This window comes from Pleurodeles waltl, chromosome 3_1 (assembly GCF_031143425.1).
Source record: "Pleurodeles waltl isolate 20211129_DDA chromosome 3_1, aPleWal1.hap1.20221129, whole genome shotgun sequence".
In the NCBI taxonomy this organism is placed as follows: Eukaryota; Metazoa; Chordata; class Amphibia; order Caudata; family Salamandridae; genus Pleurodeles; species Pleurodeles waltl.
This window is the reverse complement of record NC_090440.1, coordinates 323457608-323481389: the sequence shown is the minus strand read 5'-3', so window position 1 is coordinate 323481389 and position 23782 is coordinate 323457608. Positions and strand designations below refer to the sequence as shown.

The 23782-nt window shown below is 43.0% G+C and overlaps 1 protein-coding gene across 2 annotated transcripts in view; it reads left to right on the top strand.

Annotated features, from left to right (window-relative positions):
• Window positions 1–23782, top strand: part of CYP19A1 (cytochrome P450 family 19 subfamily A member 1) — a 392824-nt gene that overhangs the window by 334061 nt on the left and 34981 nt on the right. For both annotated transcript variants that reach the window (XM_069222480.1, XM_069222481.1), the window contains one exon: window positions 22060–22174. In XM_069222480.1, the coding sequence (XP_069078581.1) occupies window positions 22060–22174 (115 nt within the window). The remainder of the gene's footprint in view (window positions 1–22059; window positions 22175–23782) is intronic.

Genomic DNA, 23782 nt, shown 5'->3' with positions numbered 1-23782 from the left:
AGGTGAAACAGTATTTAAAATAATCCTTTAAAGAATTATCCAAGACAATCAGAGCAAGATTCTCTACAAAATAGAGCTGGCACTATCATGGGCCACCTGAAAAGGCTGGGGCCCTGGGCCAGAGCTCACACTGCCAATGTCTTAAAACATCTCTACCTATGATGAGATAGTTACCATACCAACCGATTGCCGTATCAGATTCTTTGTTATCTATGCAACATAACAATCTGCGAGTGTGTCAGCAATATGTTGGGTGTGGTCTGCGTGACTTTGATTGCACAGGCATCATCCATTCCCGCTCCATCAGACCATTGATGGTGAACGTGCTAAAAATAAGTGCCTTCTTGGAGTAAACCAAATACAGTAGTGAGTAACCACACAAACAGACCATAGTATTTCCCACAGGGTAGAGCAGGAAAACATGTTAGCATCATGAGCAGCTGTAACTCCGGAGTGTCTATGGAACAATTTTCCCCTCTTCTGGATGTCTGATCACCTCATCTCTATTGTCGCCCTCTTTCTGGCTATGTCAATATAGAATTCATCTGCACGAAAAGTGTTGGGTTCATTCTTATGTTTGCCAACCAAATGCTCCATAAGAAAGTTGCTACTCAACAGTCCTTTCCATACCTGTCATTAATTTGATCGTTTTATATAAAATTGCAACCACCACGGATGCGTAAAAAATACATCACTGTGTATAGTTATACAGGGGTATTTGTTTTCAAAATAATGGATATTGCTCTCTGGTCCGTTTTTGATACCTTTAGATGTGTTACATGCTTGGTTTACCCCACTATACATGCCTTCATCTTGTAGGCCCATTGGTCAATTCCATCCTACCACCGAGATTACAAGAATGTTTAAGCAAATAACACACTGAGAGCTGACTTGGAGAGCATTTGCTTGTCCCATGAAGCCTTGACAATGGCAAATATCAATACCTTAAGCAGAAATGCTGAAAAGAGTCTTTTCCCATCGTGTCTCATTCCTTGCCTCCCGGGCTAGCCTCCAAGCACGTGCCTCACCAGTTCAGTCACTCTCTGATCATATTTCTAGTATTAGCCAAATATAGCAACTGCAGCAGCTTCCCAAAGATCATAGCAAGAGTAAGCTTTTTTAATTTTTCAATGTAGTAGTCCTTAATAGTATTGTTACTTATTCATTGGCTGCTCTAGAATTGTGGTGGGTTTTTTTATACCCCTGTTGAAAACGCACCTCTCTGTGGTCTTGGTAAATAAGCTTTTGAGTCTTCAGGTAAGAAGTAGGGGCAGAATTAAGAGCCCCTATTGCCTCCTTGCGCCACATTAGCGTAATTTGGTTTACGCTAATGTGGCCCAATATGGCCAAAGTTGCAGCACCAAATTTGCAAAGTGGCGCAATGTATTCATTTCGCCACTTTGTAACCCTTTGTGCTACATTATTCCTATGCCAGGCATAATGTATGCAAAGGGGGCGTTCCCCAGTTGGGGAGGGGAGGGTGAAAAAATGGAGCAAAGAAATCTAAGAGATTTCTTTGCATCATTTTCTTCAGCACTTTTAACACCTGCTCGGAACAGGCATCAAGAGGAGACACCACATTGTATACAATGGGCATCAATGGGCTTTGCAGGATGAGTGTCAACATTTTTTACACTAATCCTGTAAAGCTCCGAACTAGCGTAAACAATGCGGACGCAAATTTTCACATTTATACATTTTAACAATATAATTTCCAACAACTCATTGAGATTTTGAGCTACACCATATTTCATTAAATTGTTAAAGTAATTCCTGTAGTTATAGACAAGTCCCCTCTTAGTACTTTCATAAACCCTTTGTAGTGGAGCACGCCCTGTGGTAGTGGAGTAGGCCCGATGTGCCAATGGTCATTTACCGTCAAAAAGTGCAAACTGGAGATACCACTTTGCATGCAAAGGCCTGGTGCCGTACATGCTACTTTGCATGTTGTAATTTTTTTCACCTATTCATATTCATTCAAATTTGACTTTGTTCAACAGAGAATTGTTTTATTCCTAAATGAACACTCTGCTTAACCAGTAACTCTTGTGACTGGAGGAAAACGTAGCCCTAAACAACGTTCTTAGAAAAGTGGCATACATTGGTGTACTCACATTTACTTTCTTCTTTCACTACAGATAAAACAGCTCACATAATGTAACACATTGCAAGCTATAAATATCCATTCCATGACAGATTGCACGGGAGATCTCAAAGGCTATGAATATTATATTATTCATGAAAAACAGTGGGCCTGATTCACAAAGATAAACTTACACGTTTACGCATTTGCAGTATTCACAACAGAAAGTTTACATGTGTGGAGACTGAAGTTGGGAAAGAGAACTCCACACATACAATGATAGGACCCGTAAACTTACTATTAAAATGCAGCTTTGCGAAAACTGCAATGTGTAAACTTACACAGATGCGCAAGTTTACCTTTGTGAATCAGGCCTATCATGCCTAAATTGCAACCCTAACAACTTAAGATCCCTAGAGCCAGATGTACAAAATTCCTTTTTTGCATTTCCTAAATAGCTAATCCTAAGAAGCTGCTATTTAGGAAATGCAAAATGGTATGTGCAAAAATAGAGATTTCCTAATAGCGATTCCCTACAAGTAAGAATCGTTATTAGGAAATCGCTATTTAGGAAATGCTGCACCATTCATTCTGATGAGTCTAATGGCCCATAGGTACGAATGATTTTGCATTTCCAAATTTGTGAATTCCTAATAGGAAATCACAAATTAGGAAATGCAAATCCAAGGGTGCCTATGGGCCTATGCCCCACTTGATGCACCCCCAAAAAAGTGGTGCACATGTACAGCGCACAAATGCCGTAGATGGAGTAGATGGTAATAGCATTTACTAAATGCCCATTTCGCATTTAGGAAATGTTTTCTACATGTGCTTAGAGAAACACAAATAGGAAATCCCTATTTGCGGTTTCCAATCTAGGAAATTACAAAATGAGGTACTAGGTAGAAAACGCATTTTTCGATTTCTACTAAGTAGAAATCAAATTTTGAGATTCCTTTTCTGCCTTTGTACATTTGGAAAAGCAATTTAACATTTATTGCGCGGTCCGAAATTGCAATTCAGTCCATTAAGAAATGTTAAATTGTTTCGTACTTCTGGCCCTTTGCCACATACTTCATCGTGACTGCACCTCTTTTCCACATCCTTTCCATTTCCACAGTCTTGTCAGTGTTGAAAAACACATATAAGGGATTTGCTTGGTCTATATAATTACTGACAGATCTGACCATAGTCGGCAGTCTATCACCCGACTTCTTAGGTACAATAGTGGAGGAAATGTGTAACATTAGGGCCCCTGTCGGTCAATTCCATTTTAACTCTTTTAACATCTTTCTTATTCATATGGCGTCTCTGTCAGAGGTACAATTATGTCCATCTTTACCCATTCAGGTCTATATATAGGTTTCTTAATCCCTTACGTAAGCAGGTACCTAATGTTTCTGCATGTTTTCTTTTGTGGTATTGTGCTGTATACACAAACGTGTTTTATCGTAAATAATCCTTTGAATGAGCCTTCCTGTATACTTGCTCCTGTATACAGTACTCTGTCTCAGGTATCCATAGCATTATAGCATTGTGTGTACAGATGGCTGGCACTGAACATGAAACAGTAACGCTTGCATTTACACAATGATTCAAGAACAACTGCAGCTCAACGTTATAGATAAGCTGTTCTGCAAACTACACTCTACCCAGGATGGCACACAAATGGAATGGTTGGAGTGGGAAATGGAAATTTCCTACCTTGACAAGACATCTTCTGAAATCGCATGTACATATGTGATTACCATCTGGCATGGTCAAATCTTCCTCTATAAATGAGAGAATCACATCCTCAAAACAAAATTTTACTAGGCCCCAGATTAACATGTGTGCTTCCATGCTGAAATCTTTTAGACCTGACATCCGTAGGTGGAGCCCCCCACATATTTTACTTTCACCCCTCCTATTTTTGCTGAATTTGTTTTTGTGGCTTTAGGACTCTGTGCACTTTACCACTGCTAACCAGTGCAAAGATATTTGTGATCTCTCCCCAAAACTTCGTAAAATACACCTGATTAGCACATTTACTTTATTTTTAAGTCCCCACTACTACATGTCCGAGGGGCCTATTAGTTAAATGCTACTATTGGGCAGAAGGGCAGTAGCAATCACTGTACTGTAGCATTGTAGCATCACCACTAAGTAGCCCTTTAAAACACGCCTCAGGCCTGCCACTGAAGCCTGTAGTGCAGTTTTAAGCTGCCATTTTGACGTGACAAATCGAACCTTTTGACAAACTTAGAAACCTAAACCTTTCCTTTTTTTACTTATGAGTCACTACTAAGGTAGGCCATAACAGCTCCCAGGGCAGGGAGCATGGTACTTAATAATTAGGACATGTGTACTTAAGTTTTACATGTCCTGGAACTAAAAAACCTCCTGAAGGCATTTTTCACTGTGGTAAGCCCATCTCTCCTATTGACAGCACCTGGTTGTGTTCTTACATTTAATGAGAGCTAACTTTATATTGGGAACTGTTAGAAATGGGGTCTCTAGTTGGCAGAGATACGCACCCTTCTCCAAGTAGGGACCACAATCCTAATCAGGGTAAGTTACAACCCAGTCCAAATTATCCTGTGCCCACCCTCTGATAGCTTGGCACTGAGCAGTCAGGCTTCACTTAGAAGGCAATGTGCAAAGTATTTGTGCAGAACCTTATACAATAACACAGTGAAAACACCACAAAAAGACACCACACAGGTTTAGAAAAATATATGATATTTATCTAGTTAAATTATTGATAAAATGATGCAAAATCAATGTACAGTAATCAAATTCTGAGTTCTTTGAGGTTTAAATCCAACTACAAAACTTAGAAGACACCATACCTCGAGGGGCTATCATGGCGTCGCTAACAGAATCATTCCCAACTATCCGACACCACTGGTGCCAGTCACGGAGTCGTACAGACCCTCAGGTACAGTACCATGTGAAATTGAAGCAATCGAAGAGCAAGTGTGCTGCATGGAGTCGGAGAGAGGTGTTGCTGGAGTCGGTGCGGTGTCAGTCCCTTACTGCGTCCAAGGAAAAAGGCATTGGTTCTGCCCTGCAAAGCAGGTGGAGGTGAAGCGTTGATCCCGTCCTGATGCAGGGTGAGAGGATGCGGCAGTGTCAGAGATGCGTTGATCCTTTGTGACCCGGCGAGGTCGCTGGTTCCGGTCCATCAGGACGTGATGTATCGACTTCGCAGGGTCGCAATGACCCCGTGTGATGTCAACGGAGTCGCCAAAATGTCGGATTTGTGTTGCAGGCCGCGGTCATTGTGTGCAACAAGGTTCAAGGAGCTTGAGCAGGTTGCGGCATCGCAGGAGTCACTGGAGTCACTGGAGTCGCTGAAGTCGTTCTGAAGTCGTTCTGAAGTTGCTGAAGTTGGTGTGCTAGCAAAAAGCTAGCAGTGGAGGTCTTTGTAGTCCCTGAGACCCCAGAACAGGAGGTAAGCTCAATCCAAGTGCTTGGAGAGCACTTTTGGGGGAAGGCAGAGTCCTTCCAGCACAGTCAGGGGGCAGGAGGGCAACAGAACAACAGCAGGGCAACAGCAGGGCAGCAGTCCTTTGCAGCAAAGCAGTCCAGTGAGTCCTTTGGGCAGCCAGGCAGGTCTTCTGACAGAGTTCAGGTACAGGTCCAGAAAGAGTCTGAGTTGGTGGGGTACGAGACCCAGTTTATAAACCCAAAATGTCTTTGAAGTGGGGGAGACTTCAAAGACTGGGTTTGAAGTGCACAAGTTCCCCTTTCAGCCCAGCCCTGTCTGCCAGGGTCCCAGTGGGGGGGGTTATCAGTCCTTTGTGTGAGGACAGGCCACTGGCTTCTGAAATGCAATTGTCAGGCCCTCCACCCTTGCACCCCAGATGTGACTGAGTGTCCTGTGTTTGTGGTTGTCTGGGTGAAATGCATAAGGTAGCTGTCAACCAGCACAGACCAGACGTTGATTGGAGACAGGCTGTAAGGCACAGATGGTTTTAAGTGCAGAGAAATGCTCACTTTCTAAAAGTGGCATTTCTGAAATAGTAATATTAAATCCAACTTCATCAATAAGCAGGATTTTCTACTACCATTCTGCCCATACTAAATATGACCTGGTTACCCCATTCAGATCAGAATCTACCATTTAAAAATTATCTGAGGGTAGTCCTAATGCTAGTCTATGAAAGGAGCATGCCTCACAGTAGTGTACATCTTGCCCCAGGATGGGCAATCTTGTCAGGGTGGCAGGGGATGGGTCGTTGTCGTGCCTCACTTACACTTTAGTGGGCTTGCCTCCAGTACACACAAAGAATCCTGACACCAGCCTTTTGTCAACCCAAACAGTTTGGAGCCTTGATAGGGGAAGGAAGAAACATTCTAGAACCAGAGGTGGAGATAGGACAGGATGCCCCCCCAATTTCAAAGGCTGGCAATAGGTATAAATATTAGACCCTTAGAACCACTCTTCAGTACACTCCTTTACCTGTGAAAGATTTGGAAGACTATCCTGCTTCCAGAAGGACTGGCTTGCTGCTGCAAAGACTGCATTGCTGCCCTGCTGTCTGAAGAAGGAGGACTACCTGCTCCTTGACCCCAGGACCACCATAGTGATTTCAAGGGCTAGTTGGATGATGTCCTGCTTGAGTCACACAGACATAACAAGCTCTTGAGGTTTTGAAACCTGCTGCTGGTCTCCACCTTGAGTATTGCTAGAGTGGCCTCCTCTTACCAGAATCCCATATCTGGGACTTGGAACATTTTTCACCAAAAACTGCTTTGAAAACCAACAGGAGACAGGGGCCTACCTGCCGGCTGATTTTTTTCTTAAAACTTATTTGAAGCATAAAGGTAAGCAGAGACCAGGCCCAATTCACCCCTTGTATCCAACCTGTGTTCCATTACAGTTGGCCTTAATGTTTGATTTTGCCCTGGTCTCGCACAACCAGATACCTGCGGTTGCCACTTTAGCTGTTTAGGCACTACATTTCACAAAAACTTTAAAAATTGACAACTCAGGTTCTACTGATTGGATTTAATTAGTTTTGCTCTCATTTTATTTATTAAAATGTAATGTATTTCCTAGATTGGTGAGAGATTTTTCCCAGGTTGCGTTTTCAATGTGGTACTATTTGTGCACCGCATAAAGACTTTACACCATTTAGTGACTTTCTTGGTTCATCCAGACAAGGATTGTGTTGATTGTTTGAGTTGGGTTTCCACCCTTTCAACTAATAGCCCAATTTCTTACATTGGTGTTCAGTGGTGAAATCCAGTACTTGTGTTTGTGTAGTGCCACTCAGTGGCTTGTGCTAAACTAAAACTCCCTTATAAATAATCTGACATCATCCTCAATTTATTTCTAAATTCTCTTTTTTGTTTTCAATTGTGATTTGGATATTTTTTTCCAACTTTATAAGTCTTGATCCACATCCTTCCTTTCAACAGTGGAGTTGGGGCTGAGCAACATTGACAAAATCAAATTGACAGAGCTGAGGAGGCTTTGCAAAGTGAGATCACTGAATGTGGAAAAAGGGGCCTCCAAAGTGGACTTTTAAATAGCTTTCATAGCCTTTGAGGAGAAAAGAGGTAAGCAGGCTACAACATAGAAACAAGAGTAGGATACTCCTGAGAATGAAGAGGTGGACGTGGAGGATGAGGTAAAGGAAGGAAATGGCATGACCATTAGTCCAGAGCTGCAGCAGGAGGAGGAGGGCCACCTGCTCACAGAAGTGAAGTCCCCTGTCAGGACAGGGAGCATTGTATCCTTCCACAACCTGCCATGAGGAAAGGAAGGCTGAGAGGGTGCTCAAGCTAAAGCTGACCAAATTGCAACTAGAAGAAAGGAGATTGGCCCTGTAGGAAAGAATGGCTGAGGCTGAGAGGGCATTAGCAGAGAAATAAGCTGACAGGGCACAGAAAGAAAAACATCTGCTGGCTCAAAACATTAGTCTTAGAGATCGGGACCTGAAAGGAAACAACTCCAAGGGCCCAGCAACAATAATGGAAGTGAAACAGCACTGTTGATTGGTGATAAAAGCGTCCACATTCCTAAATACCTGGTACCTACCTATGTGGTGGGTGATGACATTGATAAGTGTTTTTCAGCCTATGCGGTAGCCCTAATGATGCGTATGGTCTCAGAGGAGGTTTGAGGTGGGGGTGAGGTTTGAGTCTATGGAAACACATGACTGCAGTGGGGAGGCATAATCTGCTGACATTAGAGGTAAAGAACGAGATGAGGTATGCCCCTATGAAAGACATTCTTGTCATCAAATTTGGGCTTACAACAGAGAAGTCCCATATAAGATTTCAGAAAAGCCAAAAGCTGTCAAGTCAGTCTTGGTTGGATTCCCTTGATTACTCTTGCGAGGCACTGAATGGTTGGGTGAGGGGCAGTCATGCGAGTAGTTATGAGGTGCTGTATGAACTGATTTTGAGAGAACACATGCTCAATACTTGCCTTACATAGCTGAGCAAACACTAGATTTACTTCATAAAGAAAGCTTGCAATGGAGGAAGACCTCTGGGTTAGCACCAGTGTGTCCAAAGGCACATGGGGAGGGGGAGTTACTACAAGGGTGGACAGGGTCTCAACCAGAAGAAAGTGGGAGTAAACAAGGATACAACATTTGAGTTCTCAAAAGGCCTCCAAAACAATTCTCAGGAGAAGAATTCCCAGCTCAATCCTGAACATTGAAAGAAGCCTTCTGGCCCCTTCACTCGTAAGTGCTTTGAATGTTACAGGTAAGGGCAGTCAAAGGAAGCCTGGTGGGCAGACCCTGGGAATGGAAAGTGTAGTACTCATGGAGGATGTTGTCCTAGGTAGTACAGGAGAAGAGACTGCAGAGGCTGCCGTAGTGCCCCGGGTGACAGAGAGATGGCACCCAAGGCTCACATCTTTAATGACTCTGAAAAGTATAGGCCTTGGGTCACCATCAACGGTAGGTGTGGGCGGCAAACTTTGCTCCACTGACAGAGTTCTCAGAGTTTTGCCTACTCTGAGCTTTACTTGAAGTGCTGAGTTGGGCAAAACCTCTGCCATAGGCCATGTGGTAAAGTGTACTGACACCTACCCCTAATTTTGCATTCAGAGGTTAAAGCAATTTTGCCCCTGAAGGCAGGGAACATATGCAGTTGTGATTTTTCATCTTTGCCCGATGCTGACAGTTTCTAAACCCCTTTGGCAGTGAGATAGTGCTTTAAATTCCTGAGGGAGTATGCCACGGCAAGGGTCACATTGTTTTCACATGATAGCAGCTTTCAAATCACAGCCACCTATATCTGATGACAAATCTGATTTATAGCACAGAGTACATGGAAATTAAAAATAACATATTCTATCCTGCTCAAAATCTATTTTGCTTCCCATTATCACTGTTATATAGAATTTGGTAAGTTGCGTCAGTCCCAGAAAAATACAATCCTATGGACTTAATATACCTTTTATTAGACTAACTTGAATATAATACACACATCTTAAGGCACTGTGTTTATGTTCAATTATGCCATAATTAAAAGCACAGGTGTGTTCACAGAGGCTCGGAGTAGCTGGCAGAACAGAAAGGAAGGAAAGGGAATGGGAGGGGGACTGACACTTACATGTTACTTCTGCAAACTGCCTCTAGCCATAAATTGGGAAACTGGCCTCTCCCGCCTCTGCAGGGTGGATGAAAGGGTTTTATGAACACCTGCGAAGGAAAACGTACACACGTTCTGTGACAAGCCTGCAACAGCCAATGGACAAATTAGCAAACTTTTCCAACCAACCCCAGGCTATGAAACATCTCCAAGATGGGGAGTCAATGAACTCCAAGAACTCTATTAACCAATCCTAAAACAAGAGTTCATCAACTAATCCATGATTGTTACTCTTTCCCACACCTTCTAGAATGTAGTTTGTCCTTCTCATTGGCTGCAGGTACTTTCAGTGCTCATGCTTGCCCCTGCTCATTTCAATTTCAACACAGTTTAACCACTGCATCGGTAAAGGTGGACATGGGTCATCCCATGTCCCCTACAACATTGAGCAGGGTAGTGCAAAAGCAGTGATGAGGTGGGTCTTTTACTCTCTTTGTGGTGAGCACAGTCTGCAACATGGTGGGCTCCAAAACAGCATTCTCTCATGTGGTTATTTTCATGAAGTCCTAATAAATGAGAATGGTACGGTTACGGTATGACCCTGAGACTGGTAAAAGTAGAACATTGAAAATGCACTTGATTCGAGGGAGATGTTTTGATAACAATGATACAACATCTCTTGCCACAGTCCCGCTCTTTCTTTTGGAAGCCATCTTGATTATGGGAAGGGCGGTGGAAGCAAATATTTAGAAGGGGGTGCCTTTCAATGGTTGGGTCACTGAAAATTGAAGGAGCAGAATCTGGAGGGAGAGCCTGCATGTTTGGAATCGATTGTCAGTGACAGTGATGGTCGTAGAGAGGGTGTGTTGCACAGGGATGTAATGCTGCGGGCTTAAGTGTGGAGGATGTATGTAGAAGCACAATCTCAAAAACTAGCCCTAGAAATTTGTATTGGGCTCTGTTTGCTGCTGATATCCATGAAGTTGACCTAGAGTGGTGGGTGTGCACCTGTGTGTATTAAAGAACGCTTTAGTTGCGTGGTTAGGGAGTTTGTTAAGCACACATACTGTTGTAGTCCTAGTTGTCCTAGTTAGTCCACCTTAATTCCACGATCAAACTGTGTGAAAGGAGAGGTGTAAATTAGTTTTCAAAATTGATGTGCAACACAACATCCCACATGTTTATATAAGACAAAGCTTAATGATAACATTGTACATGTAGAGTAGGCACTGGATATAAATGCCTACATCCCCTCACAGAGGGGTGGGTGTGAGGCTTCTGAAGGGAACGGATTTGATGTACTCACCTCACCTGCCTCCTCGGGCTCTCAATCTAACTCTGAAGTGTTTGCATAATTACCACCATAGAGCGGCGCTACTGGACTACAATACGCCACAACAAATTGGCCCAACATCTTCATTGGTGGCTTGTTTGATTAAATTGCTATGCACGGGCACGTGTCCTGATCGTTAAGGAGCCACACATGCGGTGAAGGAAAGGACACAGCAGAGGTGGTTGGGCACAGCAGGGAGGAGAACCGAGGTAGAAGGGAGCTGGACATTGAAGTAGAAGAAAGTCCAAGGGTTTATTGGCGCACACAAAGAGCTGGCCCTTTGGATCACTGGCAGGTAGGGGTGGTGGGCGGAACTACACAGAATTTCACTGAATTTTGATGTAACTCCATGAAGTAAAACACTGTAAGTTCTGCCCACCCCAAATAAATGGGCAGAGGGCAAAGGCTCAGAAACACAAGAGCCTCTGTAAATACTGTTAGGTGTCATTTGGTGTCCTCAGATCAGGAACTCTCCAATCTAGTTCACCAGGGAGTAACTGCTGACAACCACAAGATTTGCTACCCCATGTCTCTGGTTCCCTTTGGATTAGGTGGGAGTCTCAGGTTCCTTGAAGGTAGCTATGAGTCCAGCAATGCCTGTGGATTCTCTACTGGGTAATGATATGGAGCACATCATCTTGAAAGAGCTAGCGCTCTGGACACAATTGGAGATGTTTGGATTGTCTGAGTGGATGTGCTCAACCACATGGCCCATGGCAGCCTGAGAGGGGAGTCAACAGTGGCTTAGACTCCTGCTAAGAAGAGAATGGACAGGAGGTATAGGAAACCCACCCCAGAGATTCCCAAGGTCCAAGAGGAAGCTGAGCCTGATGGTGATGCTTTGAAAACAATGAGGGAAGACATTGCTGCCCTGGAAGTCCTACCTGAGCTGGCTGGGTGGCAAGCTGAAGGGAGACCTTCCCAGACAGAGCTCTCCCAGGCTGAGAAAGAGTTCCCCACTCTCGAGGGTATTCAGTACCAGGCCATGCCTAGGCAAATGGAGACACCTCTAGTGATCATCTTATCTACTGGGAGAATTACCTTCTGTATAACGAGTCTAAGGTTCCTGAGCCTGGAGCAACCGATGTGTTGGTGGTCCCCCAGTTCTGCAGGGCCTTCCTGCTGTGACGGCTCATGATGTTCCCCTGGCAGGTCATCTGGGGCAGACCAAGACCTTTGCAAGGCTAGTCTTCCAGGTCTGTTGGCCTTGGATGAGAATGACCTCAGGTGCATTCTGAAGGGTCTTCCCTCCCTGCCAGGCCAGTGCTAGGATAGGGGGAAAGCAGAAGGCTCCCCTAATATCCCTTGCTGTCGTTGGTACCCCATTTGCAAGGGTGGGCATCAACATTGTTGGAATTCTGGACCACAAGACAGACCAGGGTAGCAGGTTTATCCTGGGTTTGGTGTACCATGCCAACTGGTACCAGAGTGGCTTTCCCAAGGTGGTGTCTGACCAGGGTACAAATTTCATGCTATCGTACATGAAATCCATGTGGGACGAGTGTGGAGTAATCTATAAATTCTTCATGCCCTATCATCAACAGAGCAATGGGCTTGTTGAGAGGTTCATCAAGACCCTTAAGGAGATCATGATGGGCCTGTCAGTTCCTGTGAGGCAGAAGTGGGACATCCTCTTGCCAAGTCTAATGTTTGCTTACAGGGAGTTGCCTCAAAAGGTAGTGGGCTTCAGCCCCTTTGAACTGTTGTACAGCCGCCTTGTCAAAGGGCCTCTCAGCCTTGTGAAGGAGGGGTAGGAGCAAATTCCCAAGAAACCCTACAGGATGACGTCAGCTCATGTCAGCCCTAAGAACCCAGATGAAGGACTGCCCTGCTGCCATGCTGCTGAAAGGACTGCCTTGCTGTGCTTCTTTCTGAAGAAGGAGGACTGCACCTGCACTTTGAACCCAGGGCCACAAGTGACCCGAGTTGGCTGGTTTCCAGTGTGAGCTGCAGGGACATTACAAGCTGTTGAGACCTTGAACCCCACTGTTGCCCTCTGCTTGTGTGCGTCCTAATGCCCGAGTGGGGCCCTAAGTGGCACCAACCAGGTCCTGGACTCTTGGTGTAGTGCTGGAGAGCTCTCCTTCTGTTTTTTGTTCAAATTAAGTTTATTAGAGTTAAACAAAGTGCAACATGGTAATGCATTCAAACCAATGATAATAAATACAACTGAGGGAAGGGAGAAGGGAGGGGAAACAGAAAATGAGGATGGTAAACAAAAATAATATACAAGGTCGGAAATGAATGTAATCTGATAACAGCATAAAACAAGTCTTAAGCATTTAGGAATTTAAAAAAACATACAAAAGTCATCTATATTAGAAAAAGGAAAGTCAAGGGGGTTGGAGCACTTCTTCTCTGATAGGTTGATGTTGAAAAGAAGATTGAGCATGCTGATTTAAAAAGTTTGTGATACGAGATCATAAAGCAGAATGCTTAAAAACAAGTGAGAGAGGATGAGTGTATGCTGTATCTAGGCTATGATTGTAACAAACTGCATACCACCAGGTTGTTCTTTGTTATTTGTTGTAATGCCACTGCCAATAATAGATCTATAATTTTTATATGTGGCAAAACATCTTTCCAATTGCAATATATACTTCCTACGAAAATAGTAATATTAGAAATAGGTTATAATGAGTAGAAAATAGAATTCATTTGGTTCCAAACTTGTGTCAAGAAAGTATGTACTAGAGGATAAGTGAATATCAAAGGTGATAAATCTGCATATTGTGAATGACATGACATGACTTGCAGGAAGGTCTGGATACATGTGATGAAGAGTAGAAGAAGAAAAGAAAGGTGTGTTACAAATATAAAATAGAATTTGGGTCATGTTAGCTGCTTGAGAAGTTTGTTGTAATTGTGTCCACATTTGTACCCACGTAGAAATGGGCCAAAGTACTCCCCAGTCACGTTCCCAAGTCTACCTTTGGAGTTGTACATAAAAAAGAGTCTAATTTAGAGGGAGGTACTGAAGGCTGTAAGGTGTGGGATTCGAAGTGGTTATGAGCATCGCTGATAATGGTTTATAATATTTGAAATTTACGATGAAAGGAAGATTAAAAAGATTTTGATTCTGTGAAATGTCAGAAATTAGTTTTTGTATAAAGCTGAATAATCTATACTAAGCCAGATTTCATCTACACTTTCCGATAAAAAGGTTTAATATGATCTGATAACAAAGTCTTGTGCCATATTGCAAAGTTATGGAAAGAGGTCATCAGTAGGTGTGTATGGTAACAAAGGCTTCAACAGTGTACAAAAATGTTTAAAGATAGGGGTATAGAGAGTTTGAGGTTCCCTCGTAAAAGTCAATTATTCATGAAAAGTGAAGGGAGAAAGAAAACATTTCTCCAAGTCTACCCACAAAGGATAATGACCAGAGGATTTTAAAATCCAGTAAACAGATTGTTTCAGAATAAAAGCTGAGTGGTAGTTATGAAAGTCAGGAAAATAACGCAACCATCTTATTTAGGGCATTTTAGTTTCAATAGACAAATTTGTGTATTTTTCTATTCCACATGGAAGAAAAAGGCACAACATTGTTTTGGAAGAGATGGATAATGGAATATTAGAAATAGCATTTGAAACAATAGGTACCAACTACATTTTTATGGTGTGAAGGGGACCCCACCAGGAGAATGTAATGGTTGCCAACCATTAACTAATGTTCTTAATTTATGGACACAATCATCTAGGTTTCATGAAATAGAGATTTTAAGTGATTAGGAAAACCATCAACCTAAGTATTTCATTTTAGTTGTATGCCAGGCAAACTTAGTAACCAAGAACTCTTGTTCAAAGTATATTTGTTGACAGGCAAAATCTCACATTTATCATGGTTTAATTTATAACGAGAGCCAATCAGCAAGCACCTACTTTGCTTGAAAAAGCTGGAACTGAACAAAAAGATTGTGAGATAAATAGGAGAATGCATAAACGGCCATTCCTGCTTTGGGAAGAAGGAGGGTAATGATTTTTGGCCAATAACCCAACCATTTGAAAGTATGGAAAATGAAGGACCAGTTTACATGATCGAAGGCCTTTTCAGCATCTAAAGTAGTTGCTGCTAATGGAATAGTTAAACATGTGGATTTGGATAAAACACCAAACAATAGGTGAGTATTATCAAATATGTACCTTCCCTTTACAAATGTGGATTGCTCTTTCTCAAGACATTTGGGCAAAAAAAATCTAAATGAAGAGCAAATGTTGTAATCAATTTTTGTGATTCTGGATGTTTGCCTTCTTTAGGGATGAGACAAATGAGGGCATCTAAGAAGGAACCAGACAACTGACCCCTATGATGAAAGGCGGTAATAAGAAGAGATAATTGAGGAAGGAGCTATTTGGAAAAGTGTGTGAAAAATTATTTCATCAGGACTAGGGGCTTGTCTGATTTGTGAGAGGATAATGCAGTCTGATGTTCTGGCAAAGTAATGTCTACGTCTAGTTCTGAGAGATCTAAGCGAGGATTAAAAGATGTATGTATAGATGACAAATAATAATGTGGGGATCAGCAGGAGTGTGTTCAGGGGCATACAGAGTTTTATAAAACTGGACAAATTCTTTCAGTATGGCTGGGTCTTTGTGAAACAGGTTTGATTGATTGTCCATGATAGATTCAATTTCATTCTTGTTCTTTTTCATTTTAAAGAAATTTGCTAGTAGTTTGCCTGACGTATTTTGACCCCCATTATATTTGCCACTGGATTTGAGGAGGAAAGACGATGCATGATCAATAGAACATTTGTTGAACTGAAGTAATACGTTCCTTCAGTTAATAAGTTCTTGTAACAATCCTTTGATTTGGAGGTATAATATGTGTGTTCCAACCATTTAATTTTTGCAAAAATGTCATTAGTTTTATTTGCAGAGATTTTCTTTTTTCTGGAAAGATATCGAATAATGAAGCCTAAGGTGGACGCTTTGAAAGCATCCCCGATGGAGTGAAAAGCAATTTCATCCGCATAATTTAACTGAAAAAGCCATATTAAAAAGTAGAAGTTAGATGAGAGTCTGACAGTAGTGAATTCTTTGTTAGGTATGATATCTAATTGAACTGAAACAGATGCATGATAAGAGATTAGAATAGAACCAATTTCTGAGGAATGTAGAGTTTGGGATAAAGAGTGCGAGATAAAAATATTCATTCATTCACATATCAATTCTTAATTGTGGGTGATGTGCTGGGAAATAATAAGTGTACTCTCGTAGAGTAGGGTTAGAAAGTCTTCAAACATCAATTAGCATGTGTTGTTTAAGGGCATGAACAGTCAATTTTTGAGATTCATTTGGCACATAAGAAGAGGAAGAGTTCCTTCCAATAGAGGGATCAACAATCTGATTACAGTCATCTGCAAAAACATAAAGATCCTCTCGACATTGTTGAATTTTTTGAGTCACAGCTGACCAGAATTAACAATTTGTATTAGTAGGACCATATAAATTTAAAATTGAAACAGGAACATTATCATTCAGAAATTGATAAGTAACCATCTCCCCGCAGTATTAATATCCTGCGATTACAAGCAAACATTGAGAAATGTGTGACATAGGGTAGCAGCTCTATTCCTTTTACCAATACCTGGAGAAAAATAAATATTACCAACCCACCCTCTCTTCAATTTCAAAGATTCTGATTCTGTAAGATCAGATTACTGTATAAGGGCAATGGCAGCGTTAAATTTAGATAAGTGTGTTAAAACCCATCATCTTTTAATAGAAAACCCTACCCCTTGACATTCCAGGACCCCATTTTTAATGACATACAGAGGGAATTTAAAATAATATATCAGATGATAGAAGAAGAAAAAATATAAAGGGCCAAATTTGAGGTGGCATGCCATAGAAGGATGAAGAGACAGAAGTAAAAAGAAGATTCAGAGAAGGGAGAAGAACCAATGAAAGAGGATAGAAACAAGTAGATAAAAGAAGTTATCATGAATATAAAAAATTAAGAACATGATACCAAAAATATGAGGATAAAAGAACATACCTAAAAATATTTTAAAAGAGTCTGGGGGATGTTGAGGCTACATGGCACATCTGGACTATGAAGAGAGGGCACAGGGGAAACTTGTGGAATAAGGACAAATTCAAACAGAAAAACAAAACCTGTGAAGAGGAAGGTAACTTTAGTATGGTATAACCTATTTCAAAATGCATAGCTAAACATTTAGAAATAACATATGCAATAATGCAGGCAAAACAGAAGTAAATATCAATTTGAGAAAAAATGTGCTTCTAAATGAGAAACATAAGAATTAAGTGAAACATGTCAAGGCTTAGTAAATCTGGAAATGTCTATCAGCTTACTTTTACATTCTTGAGGAAATGCTTTCAAACATGACGGCTCTTCGAAAGTAGAAGTTTGATTCTTGTAGGTAATTTTAAACAAACATGGGAGAAAGAGGCCATAATGGGCCCTAAGGAAGCGAGAGCCAGTCTCATGTAGAGAAATTCTTTACATGTCTCTGCTGTATTTTTGGCATAGTCCTGAAAAAATAGATGTTACCAGACCAAGACATTTTCTTCATCTTTTTAGTGGCTGAAAGAACCTTAAGTAAGTAGGGAAGTAGAGATATTGGTTTGAAGATGGTTAACTGTAAGAACGGTGGTAGTAAAGGTAGAAAAATGTTGCTCAGCTGTCACAATTCTTTTGTTCATCCTTGGCAACTTACTGTTGAGATTCTGAAGTTTCACATTAGTCTCCTCCATACAAGGCCGAAAGGCCCTATTTTCCTCTAAATAAATATCCATAGAAACTGAAGGAAGAGGCTTAGCAGGAGAATGAGGGTGCTGTTTTAGTCTTTTAGTGGAGGCTTTCCCAACTGTATGTGGTGGAATAGCTACGCCTGTGGTGACAGCTGAAGAGGAATGTGATCCACAATGCGTGGGGGAATAGAATCTTCCATTTCCAAGTTTGGTGAGGAGAATGCATGGGAAATGTGTGTGAGGAACCCAAGGAACACTTAGAAGGTATTGTTAGTTTTTTCAATCTGCCCATATATTTATAGATATTAAGAGATAATGCAAGTTCTTAGTCAGTTTAAGGTAACATATCAACAAAAGCTAGCTCCATTAAATTAGTGCTTGAGGATAGGCAATGCTACATTAGGTTGTAGAGCAAAGATGCATAGTTAAGCAAGCACTTGAAGTGCGGCAATATTTAAATGCCAATGCCGAAATCCACATGAAGCCATCCAGAATAAACATATGAGAGGACTTTGAATATATAAACGTATTTAAAGTTGCAAACAAGTGAGAAAGAAAGTGCCACTGGCAGTGCTGTGCCCATTACAAATCAAATCAAATAGAATTTGTATAGCACTACTAATCACCGGTGAGGGTATCCAGGGGTAAGGTTGCAGGGCTCAGTCGAAAAGCCAGGTATGAGTCTCTTCCTGAATTCCGTGAGCAAAGGTGAAGACTGAAGATGGTGGGGAAGGCCATTCCAGGACTTGTGGTGAGGTAGGAGAGGTAGGAGAAGGACTGGTGGTGAGGTATGAGAAGAAACGGCCTCCGCCGTGTCTTCGGCAGATGCATGGTGTCTGCATGAGTGCAGCACAGTGAAGGTCTCTGGATGGTTTGTGGAAATTCAGGCAGTGGTTGATCTTAGGTTGTGGAGAACTTTATAGGCGTGTGTTAACATCTTCAATTGCCATCTTTCTTGGACAGGGATCCAGTGGAGGCTCCTAAGGTGTGGGGGATGTGGGCCCATTTGGGCTGGTTGAGGATAAGACTGGCTGCTGAGTTCTGTATCGTCTGTAGTCTCCTCATGAGGTTGGTGGTGGTTCTTGTGTAGCTGATGACTAGGGCTTGCGTGACGGTTTTCCTTGTGCCAATTGAATATTCTTCGGCGCATGCAAAGAGTGTGGAAGCAGGTGGAGGAGATTACGTTTATTTGTCGCTTCATGGTGAGCTTGCTGTCCAGGATGATGCTGAGGTTACAGGTGTGGTCTGTGAGTGTGGGAGTGGGTAAGAGTTTGGCCGGCCACTAGGTGTAGGTGCAAGGGTGGGCAGTGTTGCAGAAGATCATCACTTCGGTCTTGTCAGTGTTCAGCTTCAGACACTTGGTTGTCATCCAGTTGGTGATGTTCTTCATGCAGTCGTGGAAGTTGGTTTTCGTGGTGTGGGGTCTGCTGAAAGTGAGGGGACGAGCCGGGTGCCGTCAGTGTCTCCCTGGATCCCGATGTGGTGCAGTCTTTTTGATGAATTTTTGGTGGGATGCTGTATCGAACACTGCAGAGAGGTCGAGGATCAGGGCTGCCAATTCCCCTCTATCGAGGAGAGGGCGGATGTCATTGGAGGCGGTGACCAGGGCAGTCTTGTTGCTGTGGGTGGTGCAGAAAATCGATTGGGAGGCTTCGAGAAGGTTGTTTTTCTCCATGTGTTCAGTGAGCTGCTGCTTGATGGCCTTCTCAAGGAATTTGGTAGAGAAAGGGAGCAATGAGATGGGGTGGTAGTCCTGAAGTTCACTGGGTCGGTGGAGGGTTTTTTGAGGAGAGGTCTGACTTCTGCAAAGGTGGTTGTAGCAAAGGATGCATTGAGGATGGTGAAGAGTTGGCGGCTGATATCCTTTCCTCTGAGGTTGAAGAGGAGGTGAAGGTAGGGGTCCATGAGTGCTCCCGAGCCACTTCTTAAGATTAAGGGGGTCATTCTAACTCTGGCGGGCGGCGGAGGCCGCCCGCCAGAGTTCCCCCCTCCGAAATACCGCTCCGCGGTCGAAAAACCGCGGAGGGTATTCTAAGTTTTTCCCTGGGCTGGCGGGCGGTCGCCAAAAGACCGCCCGCCAGCCCAGGGAAAAACTCCCTTCCCACGAGGATGCCGGCTCGTAATCGAGCCGGCGGAGTGGGAAGGTGCGACGGGTGCTGTTGCACCCGTCGCGTATTTCACTGTCTGCCAAGCAGACAGTGAAATACTCATAGGGGCCCTCTTACGGGGGCCCCTGCAGTGCCCATGCCAGTGGCATGGGCACTGCAGGGGCCCCCAGGGGCCCCGCGACCCCCCCTACCGCCATCCGGTTCCCGGCGGGAGAACTGCCGGGAACTGGATGGCGGTAGGGGGGGTCGGAATCCCCTCGGCGGCGCAGCTAGCTGCGCCGCCTTGGAGGATTCAAAGGGGCGGCGGTACACTGGCGGGAGACCGCCAGTGTTGCCGGTCTGACCGCGGCTTTACCGCCGCGGTCAAAATGCCCTGCGGGGCACCGCCGGCCTGTCGGCGGTGCTCCCGCCGACCCTGGCCACGGCGGTCTAAGACCTCCGGGGTCAGAATGACCCCCTAAATGTGTTGTGAGAGAGAGGAGTGCTTCACAGTGGGAAAATCATGACACAACCTCCTCTCTGCCCAGAAAGACAGAAGTGTGCCGCTCCAACCCTTCACATCAGCAATGAAGGGGAAAATGGCAAATAGCAGAGCGAAACACGGCTGCTGTGTGAAGAACTCCCCGTCAGCCCACTGAGAGCTACGTGGATGCGACCCTCTACCTTGGACATCAAGCCATGCCTACTCTGCATGCTGGATGCATGGATGCGACCAATTATTGCAATTCATTCTTGGAATTTAATCTTATGCCAAACAAATTCCATTTCATTGTAAAAACTCTAGAAGGCTCAGCACTCACCAGGTTCACCTCTTTTCGGAAGAATTGCTAAAAACAAATACCAATGTTGGACACTTTCTCCAGGCCTTCAACAAAGTGGCCCAGAAGGTTTGAACCTTTCCCCACCTTCTTCAACATGTATATGGAGGAGCTACTAGGATCTATATTAAGGCACCCCAATATCCTACATCTCTTTTATATGATTGATACTCAACTATACCCTAAAATCTCCTCCCTGTAATAAATTGCTTCCTAGCCCAAATCCTCAAATATATTTAATCTTGGATGTTTATCATTATCTTGAGGCTAATCCAATATAGTACTTTTCATCACCTCACTTATTGCTCATAATGTTGGCAGAACTAATTTAACATGCATGTTGGCAGTCCCTGTAACATAACACTGCGCTAAATGCAGTGACCTGATGGCAGATGGAAACCGCAATGGGCAGGCCAGCCCATATTAATTAGATACTTAAAGCTGCACAGTTCCATCTTGTATTCCAGAACAAGCTTTCGAAATAGCTGTACAACCTCCATCCATTTAAACCGGCCTGCATAGTCATCAAAGTGTTTCATTCTGGAGCTCCAAGCTATCTGGCCCACAAAATTAGTAATTTCAAGTAGACTCTGCCCTCTTAAGATGTATTGCTCTTTTCTATTCAAACCCGTCCTCCTCTCTATAAAAAGCACACTAAATCAAACCTCAGGGGTAGCTCCAAAAATATGGAACGCGATTCACCAGTTGTCAGGGCAGACGTTTCTGTGTTAGAGCGTTCCACACATTTCCAGCTAAATCGTATCCTCCCACTCTGCAATGTTCTTTAGACACACATACTTTATTGTATGCTTACACATCATGCATACATGTTTAAATGTTTTCTCTTATTCGTGTTACATTTAGAATTGTATCATCTAAAGAGTTATTGCAAGGTTATGGCCTATGTGTATCCTTATCTTACTTCTTTGTAGATTTGCCTTGATACTCTCCAAACATGTATGTGCTACCCTGCGATGGACAGTAATGTGAAGACTATTAAGTACATGGAGAACCTTTAATGCCACAAATTTAATAGAGCACAATGTCTTGTGCACTACCAGTGTTCAGACGATTCACTGAGTGATGTGTGTCAGTTTGCAGGAACTGGCAGAAACTCTTACAATGGCGATTGCTCCAAAAATGATGAAATATGCCAGTTATGTTCTGGGAAGTATGGTTTATACTGCGACTCTTCTTGATAACACAGTACATATAGGACATATCTATGACCAACCATGACCAAAACGAGTGCCAACAAATACGAAGTGCTTTAGGGTTTGTTATCTGCAACTTTAGGTTTAGGAGTAAGTAGTTCCTTTGACATGACTTTACATAACATCGTGTGTAGTTCGTTTCTTTTGGATCATTAGTTGCTTTTTCACAATATCAAGCATCATTCACTGGAGGACTGTGTCATTAACGTCGTCTGGATTTATTGTGTTCTTGCCTCCTTAGGAAGGATTTGAAAGAAGCCATTGAAAAGCTAATAGAAAAAAAGCGTCAGAAACTTTCAACTGCGGAGAGGTTGGAAGAGAATATGGATTTTGCATCTGAATTAATTTTTGCCCAGGTATTGACAGTTTTGTTGGTCATGACGTCAAACTCTCTTTTTGTCATGTGCTTTTGTCATGTGCTTTCGATCCTCTCTTTTGTTCTTGATATCAAATAACTTATGATGATATGAAAGTTGAAAACCATAGGGCCTGAATTAGAGTTTGGTTGACAGAGAACTCCATAGCAAACGTGATGAAGTAACCTACCTTCCAATCCCTCGGTCTACCCAGCTGTAGTTAGAGCTAGGTGGACTGCAATTATTCCACCGAGGGCCCCCCTTTGGCTCCACCAACAGACTACTTCCTGTGATGGGCCAATGGAGAGGCCATCGAATGAATGACATTACACCACCAGTGGCATTTAGGGTGGACGGTCCTTTTTTTCCTTTCTGTCACTGCCAGGAAAACCTGGTGTGAGAGGCAGCAAACAAACAAACAAAATGTCCCCCACCCTCTGGGAGAAAACGTCTGGGGTGTGGGCTATTTAGTTTTTGTTTTTTTTTACAAAAAAAGAATCTCCTGCTTTGGAATCAAATCAATGATAGCTGTCCACCTAAATGTTAGTACATTGAAAGAAACCCTTATCACAGTGGCTCCTTTCAACGTACGGAGAAGACAGCTGGGCATAGGGTCATTGCTAAATTTGGCGTGTGGTAGTCTGTGAGGGTGGCTGAGGTAATGTCCTCTGCCAACTTGACGGACTGTACTTCCCCTGCTAAAATCTAAATCAGGCCCATAGTTTGGATGAATTCAGCTGCAGTCCTCAAATAATGCAAAACGTTACTCAACAAATTGAAGTCTGCATGTCTTGACGAAGGTATACTTCTAAATACACTCTAAGTTTTTATACACATGAAGAGAGGCTTAGCCATTCAGTTGGCATACTTAATGCATCTCCAAAGCTAATCCATTGGGCTTGCTATCTGGATTGTGGGACACATTATTATTGTATAATATTTGATTTGTGTTTCATATGGGAAAGAAATAACGCTCATGACATATGTCTATACATTGTTACACTAGTGTCTATTTGTGGTCCATTAGTTAGGTTCAGGTTTTGTTGTTGATTAAGAACGTGGTAGCAACTTCCGCATTTGCGATTCGGAAATTGCAAGTCTGTGCGACTCGCAATTTCTGAATCGCAAATGCAGATGCAGAACGGTGTCTCAGACACCGTCTGCGACTCGCTATGGGGTCGCAAAGACCCACTCATAAATATTAATGAGGTGGCTCGCATTTTGCGACCCCATAGCGAGTCCCTGCACTCACAGGGATGGTGGCCTGCTGAAGTCAGCAGACCTCCATGTCTGTGACTGCTTTTTAAATAAAGCAGTTTTTTAAAAAAAGTTGCAAAATAAAAAAAATAACAAAACCATTTGGTTTCGTTTTTTCAGAGTAGCCAGTAGTCCATTGGACCACTGCCTGCTCTGAAAAAACCTTTTGGGCAACATTCACAAAGGGGAAGCGGTCCCGTAGGGACCCCTTCCCTTTTGCGAATGAGTTACCACCAGTGTGACACTGGTGGTAACTGCGAATTGCTTTGCGACCGCATTCGCGGTCACAAAGCAATTCTGCATTGCGATGCGAGTCGCAAATAGGAAGGGAACACCCCTTCCTATTTGCGA